The following is an 18,928-nucleotide window of genomic DNA, read 5'->3' on the forward strand; positions in this document are numbered from 1 at the left end:
GTGATTTAGTGTTTCTGTAAGTTTATGCATATGTGACAGAGGAAGTAGATCTAAATTAGAAGTTTAATAAATGAGATTAAGTCCTTTTATTTCAGTACAGTAACACATTCAGTATTACTTGGTATGTTTACTGGTAAGTTCTCTGTAACAGTGTTGTAACATTGTAGTAACAGGACTGTAAAATAGTGTAACTTTGTCCATAGTAATTACACAGAAACCACATGTTCTCTGATCAGCACTTTGTACATAGGAATTAAATAGTAGATATTTTTTCTGGTCTTTGTGACATGCAGATCATAACCATTCGCAATGTTTACATAACCACACACACTTTTCACTGTGTGTGATGTCATCGCTGCGGGGCAGATGGGAGCTGATTTTGTTACTCTGTTTGAATCGTTACTGAACTCTGCTGTCGGTCTTTTAGGGTTAATAGCTTGAATGATTGTTATATTTGTGTTTATTATGTAGATTTTCTCTGTATTGAAAGTCTTATTTCACTGATTAGATGGTATTAATGTGAATAATTTCCATTTTTACTTTAATCCTTTGTGTGTTTTTCTATGAAACCCTGTGTGTTATGAACCGTGTGTGTGGTTATTAACACTGTGTGTGGTTATGAACCCTGTGTGTGGTTATAAACCCTGTGTGTGTTTATGAACCTTGTGTTTGTACAGTTATTGTGTAAATACTATGAATAAAGTTCCACTTTATTTTACAGCCGTGTTTCCATAATATCACTGAGATCTTCTCAGTAAAGATCCCATTGAATGAGTTACTGTGCTGTAAAAGGTTCTTACTGAGTTCTCAGTCGTAGGAATCCTGCAGTTTTACACTGTAGTCTCCTGAACCTGTAACCTGCTCTTTTCTATCACAGCAGTTTGGTAGCTCTCGCCTTTACCATGGAACTTTTCAGCATTAAAAGCTGAAATGTACCTCACATTAGTTGTGCTAGTTTATATTAAACTTGCACATTAATCACCAAGTTTTTATTGTTTGTAATTATGAACACAAACTCTGAGTAAGTGCTGTTGTACATACCTGACACGCACTATGTATTTGCAAAGTATGTACCAGACAATTACTTGTAAGTACTTATTTACCTATTAAATACCAGGTATTGTACCATAAAATAAAGTTCTGAAGAAAACAGACTAAAAAGTATTGAAGTCAGTAGTAGAAGCAGCAGATGTGTAAGTACTAAACCAGGTGTGGTCACTAAGATAACCCTCACCTACAGCTCACCCAAACCAACAGCTCCAGCTCAGCTTCAGTGCAGACAGTCAGACAGACTTACAGTACAGATTGTGGTCTTTGTCTAAACACCCAGTTATTACTGTTTTACATTCAGCTCCTTCCACACGACGTCCAGCACATCATTTCTTTATGGACTGTAGTTTCTGAATGGGTCACTGTGATGCTGAAACAGGAAGAGTTGGAACCACATCTGTCTATCTGTCTGTCTGTCTCTCTGTCTGTCTCTCTGTCTGTCTGTGTTTAACTGCCAGTCCTGCAGAACAAATTAAACTTTGAAAGTTTTCAGTTGATTTTCTTTAAATACTGAATCTTTACTGGTCCACACAGGTATTTAACCAGCGTCTGTGTCAGAGATTAGTATCATTACCTCTCTCTCTCTCTCTCTCTCTCTCTCTCTCCCTCCCTCTTTCTCTACCTCTCTCTTTCTGTCCCTCTCATATTTCTCTCTCTCCTCTCCATCATATTTCTCTCTCTCTCTCTTTCTCACTCTCCTTACACCCACTCTGTCTCTGTCTCTCTCTCCTATTTCTTTCTCTTTCTCCCTCTGTCTTTCTCTTTCTGTGTCCCGCTCTCTTTTCTCTCTATGCCTCTCGTTCTGTCTCTCTCTATGTGTATGTATATATATATATATATATATATATATATATATATATATGTGTGTGTGTGTGTGTGTGTGTGTACATAAAGTCAAATAATTGTTTTTAGCTCTTCAGCTCGTTTCTCCGTAATAGTGAACTGTGTTTGTGAGTCAGGGAGATGATTTCTGTCAGAATGTCTTTTTTCCTGGTGAGTGTTTTGTAGGTCTGTTTGTATTTGAGGGTGTAATGATAATGTATCTCATATCATTTCTGTCACAGTCTGTCTCGGTGTCGTCTCTCAGAGAGAAGCTGTGCAGCTTTGGCCTCAGTTCTCAGCTCAAACTCCTCAAGTCTGAGAGAACTGGATCTGAGTGGAAATAGTCTGTGTGATTCAGGAGTGACGCTGCTCTCTGCTGGAGAATCAACACTGTAAACTGGAGACACTCAGGTATTAATTCATTGTACTTTTCTGCCTCCTTAACATACTTTGCTATTTCTGTGCGTGATGTGTTCATGTGTGTGTTTGTGTGTGTGTGTTTGTGTGTTTGAAGGACAGAAAGAGAGACATGATGTTTATTTGTACTTGTAGTGATTTTACTCTTTATTGAAAATATAAGGAGAGCCAGTCTGTTCTAAGCTAACGGCTAACAGTGAGATGTGTTGGGTGTTTAATGACGACTAATTTATTTCACTCATGAACGTTTCTTTCCTAGTTAGAATCCAGTTTCTGCTGCAGTGAAACTGCAGGTGTGTAAATTTGCGGCTCTGCAGTCTGACCGTTCCCCAGAGTGCATTTAGGGCGGAGAGGTTCCTGCAGGGTGTTTTAAGGAAAAAATGTACCTCAACAAAACGTAGTTTTTCAGTTTAGCACTAGTTCACCACGATCAGCGTGACAGATAAAAGCTTCTGAGATACGTGTAAGTTCATTGGTCATTTAGGGGCAGATAAAATGGTGATATTTGTAGTGCAGACATGAAAACGTCTGGTTCCTAGAACTATAATGGTGAATAATTTTGACTGTAAATTTCTTTAGAAAGGCTCATTTCACTCCAAACTGCTCTGAATGATTTTTACATCTAAAGCGTTAAATGACTGATTCATTTAGCTGAATGGATGGAGTTCCCCTTTAAAGAGAAAGTGTGAGACTGGTGAATGAGAACTGGGTAGATCCTTATTTTATAGAACTAAAGTCAACTAATATTTCATGAAGGTAAATTTGTGGTATTCAGCCTTTCAGTACCTTCATGTATTTCACTGCTGTCGGAAAATTTCTGGGTTCTCCTCCCTTGGCTAGCACGCTCCAGGACTCCATTTCCCATAATTCCAGTCCGGGTGACGTCACCAATTCCTCCAGTTGTTCTCAGTCACCTCATTTCTAGGTCAGGTCACCTGTGTGTGTGTTTGTCTCAGAGCTTAAATAGTCCCGGTTTGTTCTGCTCTTTGTGAGGTGTTATATTTTACTACTGTCCAGTATTTTCTGGCCATTTGACTTGGTGTCTTGAACCTTTTGCTTTCTGGATTTCACTCTTTTGGTTTGGCCTTTTGCTCTGGTTGTCTGTGTGTTTTGGTTATTCCAGTTTTTGAGCCCTGTTTGGTTTTCGGACTACAATATTGGATTTTCCCTGAGATTGTGTTCTACTTGGACTTACATACTGATAATTAAACAGATTCCATGTTTAAGATCCGCGGGCGTCGTCTTGTGATTGTGCAGTGTTAACAGATTAGATTATTCAGCAGATTATTCATTGATTTCATAGTGTTTAAAAGGTTCCCAGGTTAAAGAGATAGTATGAGAGTGTTGACTGGAAACTGGGTAGATCTTTTTATGATTTTACAGTAAGTAACTAGTATTTAATAAGTAAATATTTGGTGGTTTCTGGAACGTATTTTGAACATATATATTCATTTACATAACAAACTACTAAAACTACATGAAGCGTATCAGGTATGTGTAACTACTTCCTCAGGATTTAATGATCTGTTGGACTTACTAGTAATATTTAGTGCATAATGATCCAGTTCAGTGTGTAAGTACAGAGTAACTAATGTGAGAAATTCCAGGAAAATTTCAGCTTTTAGTGATTCAGTGTTTCTGTAAGTTTATGCAAATGTGACAGAGGAAGTAGATCTAAATTAGAAGTAGAATAAATGAGATTAAGTCCTTTTATTTCAGTACAGTAACACATTCAGTATTACTTGGTATGTTTACTGGTAAGTTCTCTGTAACAGTGTTGTAACATTGTAGTAACAGGACTGTAAAATAGTGTAACTTTGTCCATAGTAATTACACAGAAACCACATGTTCTCTGATCAGCACTTTCTACGTAGGAATTAAATAGCAGATATTTTTTCTGGTCTTTGTGACGTGCAGATCATAATGATACGCAATGTTCACATAACCACACACACTCTTCACTGCCTCTCTCTCTCTCTCTCTCTCTGTCTCTCTCTCTCTCTCTCTCTGTCTCTCACTCTCTCTCTCTCTGTCTCTCTCTTTCTCTCTCTCACTGTCTCTCTCCCTCTCTCTCTCTTTGTCTCTCTCTTTCTCTCTCTCTGTCTCTCTCTCTTTACGTCTCTCTCACTCTCCCAATTTGCACAAAAGTTGTCCAAGATTTCAAAATTTTGTTGAAGCCCCTCTCTGGTAGGTGACAGTAGGACGAAGTCGTCCAGCTAGTGGAGGCATTTAATTGTTGTATCTCCCATAGAGAGTCCAGGTTCTTCATCACACTAGTCAAGTTTTCCAGCCAGCTCATTGATGTACATGTTAAACGGGGTGGGGCTCAGGCTGCAGCCGTCTCACTCCTCACAACTGTGGACAGAACCCAGTTCTGATTTTTCCAATCTTCACTGCACATTTACTGTGAGAATACATAGATTTAATAACATCGTACACCCCCACCCCCCACCTCACTTTCAGTGAAGTTATAAAATAATCCATTGTGCCAAATTGAGATAAAAGCTTTTTGAAAGTCGATGAAACGTAAAGATTCTGCCTTTATTTTGGTTTACATGCTTATCGATTAGTGTATGAAGAGTGAAGATGTGATCTGATGTTTGATGACTTGGTAAGAAGCCAATCTGGTTTTTGTTTAGATCATTATCTTCTTTTAGAAAGTGAGCTATTTGAGTGTTGAGGAAGCTGCAGAAGACCTTTCCCAGGTTACTGGTCATGCAGATTCCTCTAATTGTTTGGGTTAAGTTTGTCTCCAGATTTAAATATGGGGGTGATGAGCCCCTCATTCCAGACTGTGGGGAAATGGCCTACATTTAAAATAAGATTGAAGAGTTTTAGAAAAGCCCATTTGAATTTCAGGTCAGTGTTTCTTAGCTTTTCATTTAAGATGCCATCTGTACCACGGGCTTTATTGGGTTGGAGTTTTTCTTCTAATTCTTCTGAGAAGTCTGAGAAGTCCAGTAGATTTTGATAGTCCTTAATTGTTTTATCAAGAACTGGTAATTTTCCAGATATTTTTTCTTGCTCTACATTTACTGATGGACTTCTTTATAATTCCCAAAATGGTTTCTCCATATATCCCCATCTCTAACTGCTATATCATCTTGGTTTTTTCTGTTTATTCCCAGAATAAATTTGAGTTGAGTGATTTCTCAGAGTAATTTATTTGATTTTGTGTGTATTTGTACTTTTTTGTTTTCAGTATGCATTTATATTGTTTAAGTATCTCACAGTATTTTGTACACAGTTCCTGATTATGCAGTTCTCTGTGTTTCTGATTGGATAAACTTCTTGCCTCTTTTTTTTGCAGTCCTGATCAAACTCTTTGTTTGACTGGGAGCTCTTTGATTTGTTTTTCTTAACAGTCAGATTTTAAATTTGTGTTGCATGAGCAAAGATTTTGTTGAGGTTTTCCACAACCACCTCGACTCTCTTTATTTTGGGGGTAGATATTTGACAGGAAGGAGTCAAAAGGGTCTGGATTTCTTGGCTGTTGATAGCGTGGAGATATTTTTCAGTGCTGTCCTGAGCCCACCTGAGGGGTGGTCTGAGTTTGTACATTTGGTTGGGTTTTTGCTGATTATCATTTGTAGCTGTTCTTTTCAGGTATATAGTGATTTGGTTGTGGTCAGAGAGGGGTGTTAATGGCTTGACTGTGAAGGCTCTCAGGAAAGTCAGGTCCAGATCTGTTATGGCGTAGTCCACCATACTGCTGCCTAGAGCTGAGCTGTAGGTGAGCTGACCAGAGGAGTTCCCTCGCAGCCGTCCATTTACAATGTACAGACCCAGGGCTTCAACAGAGCTGCAGTAGGTTCTTCCCATGTGCGTTTATTGACTTGTCGCAGTTTTCTCTTGGGGGAGTAAGAGGGAAATATAATACTTTTTCCTGCTATAAAGTGATCACCTTGAGTGCTGATAAAGTCTGGTTGGTCTCCTGTTCTTGCATTTAGGTCCCCGCAGATAAGTACATGGCCTTTTACGTGGTTTTTGGAAATGTCTGATTTCAGTTTCTAGATTTGGGAAGGTTTCTTCATTGAAATAGGGGGATTCTAATATTGTACAAAGGAATAGATTTTGAGGTGTTGGGATTAATTGCTTACTAATTTTTAACCACAGATTATTTTGTCCTTGTTTTATTGTTTCAATAGAATTGGTTAGTTCTGATTTAAACCATGTGAGCATCCCCCCTGAGTTTCTACCCTGAGTCACTCCTTTTGACTTGGTGGAGGAGACCACTAACTCACTGTAGCCTGGGGGACAACCAGTGGGTTCCTCTCCTCTACACCATGTTTGCTGCAAATATATCAACATTTCTTACTTCCTACTCTTACTAAGTAGAATTTGATGTCTTAACCACTGAACTTAAATTGAGTTATATACTTTTTTTAATGTCCTTTACCTTTATGGTAATGTGACTTTTACCACAGACCTTGTCCTATTAGACTAGTGCAGATTTGACTGAGCATCTGCTGTTTGTCACTGAGCTCAGAGTTATTAGAGTTTGCTGGTCCGCTGACAGCCTGAGCATAGGTCAGTTCTCCTAGGCTGGTCTGGAGTTAATGGGGAGGTGGAGCAGGGCCCTGGGGCAGTGGTGCAGTGTGTGTTCCTGTCATAGGTGCTGGTGCTGGCGGGAGGCTGGGGTTGTTATGGTGCCTCATCTGACTATCTGGCTGTTCTGGATAGTGAGGGGTGTGGTGTCGAGGTCTCGGAGGGCTTGTGGAGTTGCTCCATCTGCTGGTCTTGGGGTGCGTCTTGATGGCCATGTGTTTGGGTTTTGTCCAGCTGTGTGCTGGAGTGTGGTGACATTGCGGTCAGTGTGACGTCTTTCAATGTTTTAGTGAACACAGGAACTACCTCTTTGAATAGTTGGACCTGGTCATAGAGGCAGGCTGTGTCCAGAGTCAGATGGTGGGCGAGGTGGGTGTTCGCTCTGAGGGCACACTCTCTGGAGATGCTGATGCTGATTTTTTGAATTGTGTATGGATAAAAATCTTTTCGGGGCAGCAGGGTGGAGATGAATTAGGGAAAGTGTTGCTGGCCTTCTCTATCACTGATCTCAAAGATATGGCCACTCTTTCTTGCTGAGCTCTGAGGTCATTTGTTCCTGTGAGTATTATGATGTGGCTTGGTGATCCCAGTTTTGCCTCTGTGAGTAATTCCAGTGCTTTTCGTGTAGAAGGGCACCAGAGCTTAGCCACTCTGTGTCTGGGAAAGAGTTTCTTTCTCATCAATAAATTCACCATTGGAGTCTATTAGAAGTGCAATGTCCAGTTGCTCTGTGGTTCTTCTTTCGGCTCTGTTTGTATCTGGGCTCTAGATGTACTTGTTGGCTGGGAGGAGATTGCTGTGAGCTTGTGGGGGTCAAAGGTGGAGGAGGCTTCTGTGAGCTGGTGGAGGTTGAAGGTGGAGAGTAATTTGAGGAGAGTAGATGTTCTCTCAGACTCTGCACTGTGCTGTCTCTCTGTGTCAGCTCCTCTCTCAGTGCAGCCATCTCCTTCCTGTAGCTGTCCCTGTCCTCCCTGTCCTCCTGTAGTTCTCTAACCTGCTCTTTCAGTTCAGCCAGATCTTTTCTGTAGGTCTCTCTCATGCTTCAGCTCTTTGTCCTGTTCCTGTTTGAGGACCATCTCCCAAAGGTGTACAAGCTCTACCTCCAATTGTGTGAAGTGCTACTTCATCAGGGTAATGGAGGTATAGAGTGAAGGGTCCTGCTCAATGTTCTGCTCCTGAGCTGAGGGCTCTGCTGTGCTGCTGTGCATTGACGCACATTCAGTGTCTTTCCCCTGTGGAGTGTTTTCACTGGATCTCTCCTTCTCAGCGACTTCCCTGAGATTATTAAACAACTCCTGAAACTCACCCAGGTTTCCCTGGACCATCAGTGTTCTGTTTTTGTAGATGTTGACTGTGGTCATGATTGTCTCCATGTCTGTAGGGTCTTTTACTTTGATTTTCCATCCATTGCAGATTCCCTCTTTTTTCAGAGAGGGTGTAGTGAGAAATCAAGGCTTTGTGCCATGAGCTTGGGCGGTCAGAGTAAAAGATTGCTGACCTACCCGGTCTTATACAGGTTTGCAAACAGAGTTCCTGGCTTCTCTTTCAGGAGTTTGTGTTTAAACTGTTTCCTGGCAGTGTCGCTCTTCAGCTCAGGAGCGTAAGTGAGTGTGCAGAACTGCTCTGGACTGCAGAGTGAGGCCACGCCCTCTTCATGGCAGCAGGGGGATGAACAAGGCTCCTTCTGATTGGCTCATTCTGAGAGCTCATTTGCATGTAGCTGCTTCGGGATGTTGGGGAGACTTTTCAAAAGACAGCAGTCAACTGACACTTTAGCTTTAGCTTAGCTTTAGCTTTTATTGTCAAAGTGATCAGTGCTGGAACATTTGAAGTTGTGCTGATCTCACTCCTGCATTCAGCTGCTCTGTCTGTCTCTTGTGGTTTTGAGTGGATCTCCTCTATTATCTGTAATATCTGTAATATCTCTAATTTCTCTAATTTCTCTAATATTTCTAATATCTATAATTTCTCTAATTTCTTACAGATATCATCTTTTTTGTTTGTTTCTTGTAGTTTTGTTCTTGGTGTATCTGCATGTAGTTTCCTGTGATTATTTCAACTTTTCTCTCATTTTAAAACAGAAAACAGCACAAAAAGGAAGATCACACAAACATCTCTCTCTCCTTCTCTCTCTCTCTTTCTCTCTGTCTATCTCTGTCTTTCTCTCTCTCTTTGTCTGGCTTTCTCTTTTTCTTTTTCTGTCTCTTTGTCTTTCTCTTTGCCTTTCTCTCTCTTTCTGTCGGTCTCTCTTTTTCTCTCTTTCTCTGTCTCTTTCTCTCTGTCTGTCTCTTTCTCTTTTTCTTTTTGTCTTTCTCTCTATCTGTCTCTCTCTTTCTGTCTTTCTCTCTTTTTCTCTCTCTTTCTCTCCCCCTCTCTCTTTCTCTCTCTCTCTCTCTCTCTATCTCATATTTCCCTCCCTCTTTTTCTCTCTTCTCTCTCTCTCTTACACACATGACAAACATACAAATGTTTTTAGGACTTCATCTTGTTTCCACACACACCCACACACACACACATCCCCACACACACCCACACACAACACACACACACCCACCCACCCACACACACACACCCACCCACACACACACACCCACACACACACACCCACACACATCCCCACACACACCCACACCCACCCACACACAACACACACACACCCACCCACCCACACATACACACCCACCCACCCCCCCCACACACACACCCCCACCCACACACACACACAATGTCTTTCTCCTGGTGAGTGTTTTGTAGGTCTGTTTGTATTTGAGGGTGTAATGATAATGTATCTCATATCATTTTTGTCCCAGGCTGTCTGGGTGTCGTCTCTCAGAGAGAAGCTGTGCAGCTCTGGCCTCAGTTCTCAGCTCAAACTCCTCAAGTCTGAGAGAACTGGATCTGAGTGGAAATAGTCTGTGTGATTCAGGAGTGACGCTGTTCTCTGCTGGGCTGGAGGATCAACACTGTAAACTGGAGACACTCAGGTATTAATTCATTGTACTTTTCTGCCTCCTTAACATACTTTGCTATTTCTGTGCTTGATGTGTTCATGTGTGTGTGTGTGTGTGTGTGTGTGTGTGTGTGTGTGTGCTTGTGTGTTTGAAGGAAAGAAAGAGAGACATGATGTTTATTTGTACTTGTAATTTTACTCTTTACTGAAAATATAAGGAGTAAAAAGTGTCTTTTCTTCATGAAAATCAAAAGTAGAAGAGTTTAATTTAAATAAACCGGTCTAAAGTCCAAGTCCTCCAAAACAATACTAAAATATAATAATGAAGTCCACTTACTCAGACCTTCTTCACTCCTGTTTATTCAAGGAATTTTAAAAATAAGTGAGTTTTTCCTCCAATAACAGTGTTAAAAATGTCTTTGTTTAGTATTTAGAATATGATCCATCTTTTTATTCAGGTACAGTAAGTAACTAGTATTTAGTAAGTAAATATGTGGTTAATGAGTAAATATGTGGTGGTTTCTGGTAAGTATTTTGTACATATATATTAATTAAGCATTTAGAGCTGTAGATACTCTGAAGATTAAAAGTTAAATATGAAATACGTGTAATATTTGAATACATACTTGGCAAAAACTACATGAATAGTATCAGGTATGTGTAACTACTTCCTCAGGATTTAATGATCTGTTGGACTTACTAGTAATATTTAGTGCATAATGATCCAGTTCAGTGTGTAAGTACAGAGTAACTAATGTGAGAAATTCCAGGAATATTTCAGCTTTTAGTGATTCAGTGTTTCTGTAAGTTTATGCATATGTGACAGAGGAAGTAGATCTAAATTAGAAGTAGAATAAATGAGATTAAGTCCCTTTATTTCAGTACAGTAACACATTCAGTATTACTTGGTATGTTTACTGGTAAGTTCTCTGTAACAGTGTTGTAACATTGTAGTAACAGGACTGTAAACTAGTGTAACTTTGTCCATAGTAATTACACAGAAACCACCTGTTCTCTGATCAGCACTTTGTACGTAGGAATTAAATAGTAGATATTTTTTCTGGTCTTTGTGACTAAAACAGAGTAAAAAGTACTGAAGTCAGTAGTAGAAGCAGCAGATGTGTAAGTGCTAAGCCAGGTGCGGTCACAAAGGCTACATTTCCACAGCAGTTAAAAGTGGCCCAAATCTGATTTTCCCACCAAATCCAATGTTTTTTACTTGGCAGTTCACAATATCTTTTAAATGTAATCTGTGTGTGACATTCACACAGTACATAGGGTCACACATGGTCTTCAGTACAGACCATCTCTACACTACAGACTGGGGTCTTTGCCTAAACAACACCCAGTTATTATTGTTTTACACACAGTGGCAAGAAAAATGTGTCTCTTTTGAAGTTCCTCAGTTTTCTGCATTAATTGGTCATAAATTGTAATTCTTCTTCATCTAAGTCACAACTACAGACAGACACTTGTGCTAAAGCTAAAAACATAAACAATGATAATATTTGATGTGGTTCTTATTGATGAGCTCAGCGTTTAAACATTCACAATACTGGTGAAAAAGTCAGTGAACTCTTGGATTTTTGACAGCATAAGCGTTTCCAGTAGGTGCAGGTCAGACCTGAACAACGTTCAAGAGGAATATTGGAACATTCTTCCTTCTAGATTCATCACCTCATTCTCTCTCTCTCTCTCTCTCTCTAAAACACTCTTTTTCTCTCCTAATGTTAAACAGTGTTTTGTGTGTTTTTACTGTAATAACAGTATTAAATGCTGTATTACTGCAGCTTCTGCACTAGTTTTGTATTGTATAGTTTTGTGGGTGTGTCAGCCATATAGAACATAAAAGTGTAAAATGTCTGTAATCTGAACAGTTGCTGTGTTTGTTTATGTCCGTGTTCATATAAAACAAGTACATCCAGTTTTATACTGAGTTGCCATGTGAACAGCTTATTAGTAATATTGATATTTTCTATGTTTATTCCTGTTATTAGTGTTGTAGATAATATTGATAAGTGTTGGTGAGTTAATAGCAAGTCATTTATCAGATGTGAGTTTGATCGTACAGAAACACCAAAGATGAAACTTATAAATAAAAAACACTGTATGAAATTAGCACGAGTTCATTTAGTGATCAGATCAGACCAAACACAGCTTTGATGAATAAAGACTGAGTTTATTTCATTGAGTTTGTTTAATATGTTGACGATGCGCCTGACAAAGTACCATTTCACCCCAAAGGGTAGGTTCTTTACTGTACGTTATTTTCTGTTTATAATAATAAAGTGAGAAGTTACGTTTTTACATAAACACTTCATCTCTCACTTCATGTCTCTCTAACAATAAAATCTCCCCCACAAAATATCATGTTCTACATTTCTGTCTTGTTTTTTCTTCTTTGATGTGTGTTTGTTTATATGAGAGGATCATACAGAATGAATTTATCCATCCATCCATTTTCTAAGCCGCTTCTCCGTCAGGGTCGCGGGGGGATGCTGGAGCCTATCCCAACAGTCTTCGGGTGGAAGGCAGGATACACCCTGGACAGGTCGCCAGTCCATCGCAAGGCAGACAGACAGACACAGACAGTCACTCACACACTCACACCTAGGGGCAATTCAGCATGTCCAATTGGCCTGACTGCATGTCTTTGGACTGTGGGAGGAAACCGGAGAACCCAGAGGAAACCCACGCAGACACGGGGAGAACATGCAAAGTCCACACAGAGAGGACCTTGGCCGCCCGGCCGGGGAATCGAACCCAGGCCCTCCTCGCTATGAGGCGACAGCACTACCCACCACGCCACCGTGCCGCCCAGAATGAATTTAATTATGCAGTTTTTTTTTCTTCTTAATTGCTTGTGTGAGATGTTGGTTTTTGTATAGATTGTATATGAAGTTGTGTGCAGAACCGTAAATATGAGGACGTTTTTCTCCATCTCTCTACAGATTATGGGACTGCAGTATTACAGAGAAAGGCTGTATAGCTCTGGTTAAAGCTTTGAAATTAAATCCTTCACACTTGAGAAAGCTGGGTCTGGATGACAATGAACCAGGAGAGTCAGGAGTGAAGATGCTTTCTGCTCTACTAGAAGATCCTCACTATAAACTGGAGAAACTACAGTAAGTTACTGACCTGCTTTGCATTTGTTGATTACATGCAGCTCACAGAAAAGCTGATCCAAACCTCATTCCAACAGAACCCTGACCTTCAGAGTCCTGATCTTTTATTCTCAATATCTTTTGATAAATATTTATCTTAAATTTAATCTTTTAAATGGTTTGGGACGCTCCTCCTTATTCAAGTACATTATTGTTTATCTAATCTCCTCATAAAATTCTCACAAAAATGTAATAACTTGTGCTTATTGGCTGTTTTGACTGGGTATTATGTAAATAAGGTGGTCTCTGACTTTTGCACAGTACTGTATGTGTGGGCTGGTGGTGTTTGATATATTGAAGAGTAACATTATGTCAGTGACTCCGTTGGGGACCTTTTGTTGGGAGCAGCTGTAACTCGTTGATCTGAAGATTGGAAGGACTGAAGAGTTAAAGTGGCAGTGATGTGCTCGAATGTGAAGATGGACAGATTAAATAGATTTAATATCAGCCCAGTAATTCTGACTGATATACTGCCAGCACCGTTCTAACTGCAGGGTTGCTGTGAGGAGATCTTCCTTCACTTACTAGAGGCAACATTCTGTTAAATGAACTTGTTAAAAATCCTGACTTGAACATGTCAGATCTTAATTTAGGGATTAAGGAAGTTTCAGTGATATGGATCCAGGTTCCAGACCTTCACCTAGTAGAAGTTAATCTGGAATAATCTGGAGCTCAGACTTTGTTCACCAGCCAACTCCTGCACCAGGAGGAGAAACGGAGAAAGAGAGTTTTGTGTTTTTAGTGTTCGCGAGAGAGAGCGAGACAGATGGTTAATGGCTTTGTGAGGGCCTCATTGTTCTGTCTTGTGTGTTTTGATGGCTTGTACAAAGTTTGTATGTTGAGTCTGACTGGCTGTAAAAAGTGTCTTCATGTCTGACTTTCTGTCTTATTCTGTGTTTTACAGCATCCTAAGACGAGCCGCCCATTAACTGGTAGGAGCCTCTCACACTCAGAGTTTATGAGCAGAGGACGACGTCTCATAGAACCAGTCTTGGTGGTCAAGTTTGGTCTGTTGTTTTCCTGTATAACAGTGGCTGCAGCTTGGACAGTACGTCTGTCAAACTCCTGATATTTGAGGACGACCCCACATTGATTAGCAGGACACAAGGTGCTTCTCCTCCTCCCAAAGCACCTGGGCTCAACATCAACCCTCTCAAACCAGTGGAAACGTTGACAGACTTTCATAAACTCACTCTAGAAATCAAGACTTTTAGATCTGCACTGTTTAAGCAGATACATAGTATACGTGGTTGTAGTTTTCCTCCTCATGGTCAGTTATTCTGTATTCAGTTTGAGTTTGATATGTACTTTATGTTATGCCTTTAAATTATTTTATACATTGTTTTTCTTCACTACACTTTAATAATAAAATAATAAAATGATATCATGTCTATGGACATGATATCATCCTGAAATCATCATATCAAAGCCCAGTTATTTTAACCAAGGGGTGATGTGGTCTTCATGGTGAAAGCCTGAGGTCATCACAGAAAAGGCCAGCTGTGTTAGCCTAATATGGTTACACCACAATATGGTTTCTATGGTAACAGGTTAAAGTGATCGTAGTAAATCCCAGCTTTGTCAGGCTCTGGATAATTTAGTCTACATAACAGTCTGGGCTCATTATAATCAGAGCCTAAAGTTAAACTACAAATATCTGATTTTCATGTTAAAGTTGGTGAGATTAAAACCTTCCAAGAACAAAGGAACATCAACTTTCCAACCAGAGCAAAATGTTTTCAGCAGGATGGAGAAGCAGAATAGAAACACCAGCTTTTCAGTCCAATATTATGTTGTGGTTAAGTTCATAAGACTTTGGGGCACAAACCTCACAAAGCCTTTTCACCCTGAAGTTTGTATTCTGGTACTCAGTTCTTTACTGTATGTTCTGTAAATAAGCCAGTATTTCTCTGAAGATCTCTGGAAGGATCTTCATTATAAGAGTAGCTGTTTTTAGAAGCAGCTGATTGTGAACACCCAGGACACTAAAACAGGCTTTATTAGCTGGAATATCAGCCACATTGGCCCCGAACAAAAACTCAAAGGCCTGCCTGCTGTGTCAGTCTGTCACATGCAGGTTTAGCAATCTGCATGTGTCCTACAGGAGAGAATATCAAGAACAACAATTCCACCTGATGCTCCTCATAGACTGTGTCACAGTAGTAAGCCATGTAATGAAGAATCATCACAGTTGTTAGATTTTTAGCTCAGAGAGACTTTATTCTCACACTTTCTAACTGACATCTAAGCTGTGGATTGATTTTCTGAATAGATACAGTCAAAAATAAGAAAAATAAACAAAATAAACAGGCACTTGGTAAAATTCTGATCAAAACAAGTTCAGTTTCATAGAAATATCAAACTTCTGTGGGCATTTACAACTCAGGTGGTTACATATTTGAGAAGCCATATGTCTTTTGAAAGAAAAACCCAGCGTATTGCAGGTGACTGTCTCATGTAGTTACTACAGTTCTAACAACTGAAAGAGGAACTGACAAAACCGGGGAAACTAAACACACAGTAGAGCCTAAAAAGGCAGAATGTCTGTGTAGCTCAAAAACTGACAGACCTGAATGTTTTACTTTCTCCTTTTTAAGTTTCTCCTCCTTAACATCTTTGTGACGGGGAGCAAGGAAGTGGAGGCACATGCAGAGAAGCGACTTTTATCATGGGCAAATCCAGGGTCATGGTCAAAACAGTCTAGGGTTAATGAGCCAACACGGATAGATCAGGGGGCAGGTATGACCAACCAGACTACAACAGAACAAACAGAACATCCAACACAGCATATAACAGCAAACAAAGACCAGCCAACACAAGGGGCAAACACAGGGCTTAGATACACAGGGAAAATGAGGGACAGGTGGAGACAATCAGGGTCAGAGTCATGAAACAAGAGGAAAGGACTAGAAAACCCAAAACAAATACACATGGGCTAAACCAAAACATGAACACATGGACAACAGGACTGGGAGGGGTTAATCATGAAAGTCATAGCAGGTGCATGTGGTGTCACTCTGACAACCAGCTACATTGATGGGGTGCTGTACCTGTAGGGGAAAAGGATGTAGCTGGTACCAAAAGCAGAGCTGAGCAGAGTGGTATCATGAAGAGTTTGCTCCATTTTGACTCTTGTGAGAAAACGCCGACATCCATCCGAATGTCCACCAGGCGTCAGAATTTACTGCTGTTGACAGAATCCCTGAAAATTTATCTGAACAAAATTCCTTTGAGGGGGAAAAGCTTCAAAAATCCCAGGACACCTAAAAGCCTTAAAAACATCACGTGTCTTTTTTGGTTTGTGATTAATAAAAACACCACATTTTATTTTGAGGAAAACATCACAAAGAGATTCATGACAAAAACTAAAGAATCAAATCTACATGTTTAAAACAAATCCTTACTGCAAACACAAACTTCATACCAAAAGACTCTTTTTCTACAGTTCTGTCATGCCTGTTGCAGAACTTTCCAGATGTTTATGGAGCTGGATGGATACGGAAACTGTCCGAACAGCTCCTTAGAGCTGACCGATCAAGGTGGAGTGACCTTTATTTATAGGATTCATTCACTTTGTTTATACAGCAACACTGAAAATCAAACTTTACTGAAAATCTTCTAAACTTTGCCGTCAAAAGTTTTGCAGGCAGTTTACAGAGCCATGAAGACATATTTGCCTCATGATTTTTGTATATTTTATTAAATTAATTGATTCAGATTTCAAACAAAATGTAATTTAAGGCGAAATAACAAAAATAGAAAAAAATAAAAAGTTCTAAACCAGCCATTAGGAGTGTACTTTGTGTACTTCTTGTGCCGGTCCCAAGCCCGGATAAATGGTGAGGGTTGCGTCAGGAAGGGCATCCAGCATAAAACTTGTGCCAAAACTATCATGTGGATCACAAATATGATTGCCATACCGGATCGGTCGAGGCCCGGGTTAACAACGACCTCCGGTGCTGTTGACCAGCAGGGTGCCAGTGGAAATTGGACTATTGTAGGTCGAAGACCATCAAAGAGGAGAGGAGGAAGGTGGGTTATAAGGCAGCGAGAGAGAAGGAAAGGCAGGAGTTTGGAGGTTAGAGTAGGGACTCTGAACATAGGGACAATGACCGGTAAAGGCAGAGAGCTTGCAGACATGATGGAGAGAAGGAAGGTAGATATTCTGTGTGTTCAGGAGACCAGATGGAAAGGAAGCAAGGCCAGGAACATTGGAGGTAGATTCAAACTGTTCCATTATGGTGTAGAGAGGAAGAGGAAGAGTAGGGATAATCCTAAAGCAACAGCTTGGGAAAAGTGTTCTGGATGTAAAGAAAGTGTCAGACAGGATCATGAGCCTGAAGTTGGAGGTTGATGGTGTAATTTTGAATATGGTCAGTTCATATGCACCACAGGGTGGTTGTCAGTTAGAGGAGAAAGAGGAATTTTGGAGTAAGATGGATGAAGTGGTAGATGGTGTCCCTAGAGAGGAAAGAATGGTGATTGGGGCAGACTTCAGTGGACATGTCGGTGAAGGAAACAGAGGGGATGAAGAGGTGCTGGGTATGTATGGTGTGAAAGACAGAAATGCGGAAGGTCAGATGGTTGTAGATTTTGCAAAGGGAATGGAAATGGCTGTGGTGAACACGTATTTTCAGAAGAGGGAAGAACACAGGGTGACATACAAGAGTGGAGGGAGGTGCACACAAGTGGATTATATCCTTAGCAGGAGATACCACCTAAAGGAGATTGGAGATTGTAAAGTGGTGCCAGGGGAAAGTGTAGCAAGGCAGCATAGGGTGGTTGTCTGTAGAATGAGATTAGAAACAAAGAAGAGGAAGAGGGTGAAGACAGAGCCAAAGATTAGATGGTGGAAACTGAAAGAGGAGGATGGTTGCAGGCAGTTCAGGGAAAAATTGCAACAGGCCCTTGGGGGCAGTGAGGAGCTACCTGAGGACTGGGAAAATACAGCTACGGTGGTGAGAGAAACTGGCAAGAATTTGTTGGGTGTTTTGTCTGGTGAGAGGAAAGAAGACAAGGAAAGTTGGTGGTGGAATGAGGAAGTCCAGGAGAGTATTCAGAAGAAGAAGTCAGCTAAGAAAAAGTGGGATAACCAGAGAGAAGAAGGAAGTAGGCAGGAGTACTGTGAATGGTGGCAAAGGCTCAGGTCTATGATGAGCTGTAAGAGAGACTGGACAATAAAGAAGGAGTAAAGGACTTGTATCATTTGGGTAAACAGAGAGATAGACCTGGAAAGGATGTACAGCAAGGTTAGGCTGATAAAGGATAGAGAGGGAAATGTGCTAGTAAGTGAACAGAGAGTGTTGAGTAGATGGAAGGAGTACTTTGAAGAACTAATGAATGAGGAAAACGAGAGAGAGAGGAGGACAACGGGGGGAGAGATAGTGGATCAGGAAGTGCAGAGAATTAGTAAGGTGGAAGTGAGGGCAGCTTTAAAAAGGACGAAGAATGGAAAGGCAGTTGGTCCAGATGACATACCTGTGGAGGTATGGAGATGTTTAGGAGAGAAGGCAATGGACTTTTTAACCAGGTTGTTTAACAAAATCCTGGAGAGTGAGAGTATGCCTGATGAGTGGAGAAGCAGTATACTGGTCCCCATTTTTAAGAACAAGGGTGATGTGCAGAGCTGCAGTAACTACAGAGGTATAAAGTTGATGAGCCACACCATGAAGGTATGGGAAAGAGTTGTTGAAGCAAGGCTAAGGCGAGAGGTCCAGATCAGTGAGCAGCAGTTTGGTTTCATGCCCAGAAAGAGTACCACAGATGCAATTTTTACATTGAGAGTGTTGGTAGAGAAGTACAGAGAAGGTCAGAAGGAGCTACATTGTGTCTTTGTGGATCTAGAGAAGGCATATGATAGGGTGCCAAGACAGGAACTGTGGTACTGTATGAGGAAGTCAGGTGTAGCTGAAAAGTATGTTAGGGTGGTGCAGGACATGTATGAGGATAGTGAGACAGTGATAAGGTGTGCAGTTGG

The 18,928-nt window shown here is 40.6% G+C and overlaps 2 protein-coding genes across 2 annotated transcripts in view; one reads left to right on the plus strand and one right to left on the minus strand.

Moving 5' to 3' along the window:
- The window catches only part of LOC108415618 (protein NLRC5-like), an 802,877-nt gene extending 788,505 nt beyond the window's left edge, over positions 1-14,372 (plus strand). The window contains 5 exon segments of the mRNA XM_037540830.1: positions 2,115-2,252; positions 2,254-2,283; positions 9,648-9,821; positions 12,739-12,912; positions 13,856-14,372. Of these exon segments, the coding sequence (XP_037396727.1) occupies positions 2,115-2,252; positions 2,254-2,283; positions 9,648-9,821; positions 12,739-12,912; positions 13,856-13,880 (541 nt within the window). The 3' untranslated portion in view covers positions 13,881-14,372.
- Positions 1-18,928, minus strand: part of LOC108415395 (NACHT, LRR and PYD domains-containing protein 3-like) — an 843,678-nt gene that overhangs the window by 763,630 nt on the left and 61,120 nt on the right. The gene's annotated exons all lie outside the window — the stretch shown is intronic.

Source organism: Pygocentrus nattereri, chromosome 9, assembly GCF_015220715.1.
Source record: "Pygocentrus nattereri isolate fPygNat1 chromosome 9, fPygNat1.pri, whole genome shotgun sequence".
In the NCBI taxonomy this organism is placed as follows: Eukaryota; Metazoa; Chordata; class Actinopteri; order Characiformes; family Serrasalmidae; genus Pygocentrus; species Pygocentrus nattereri.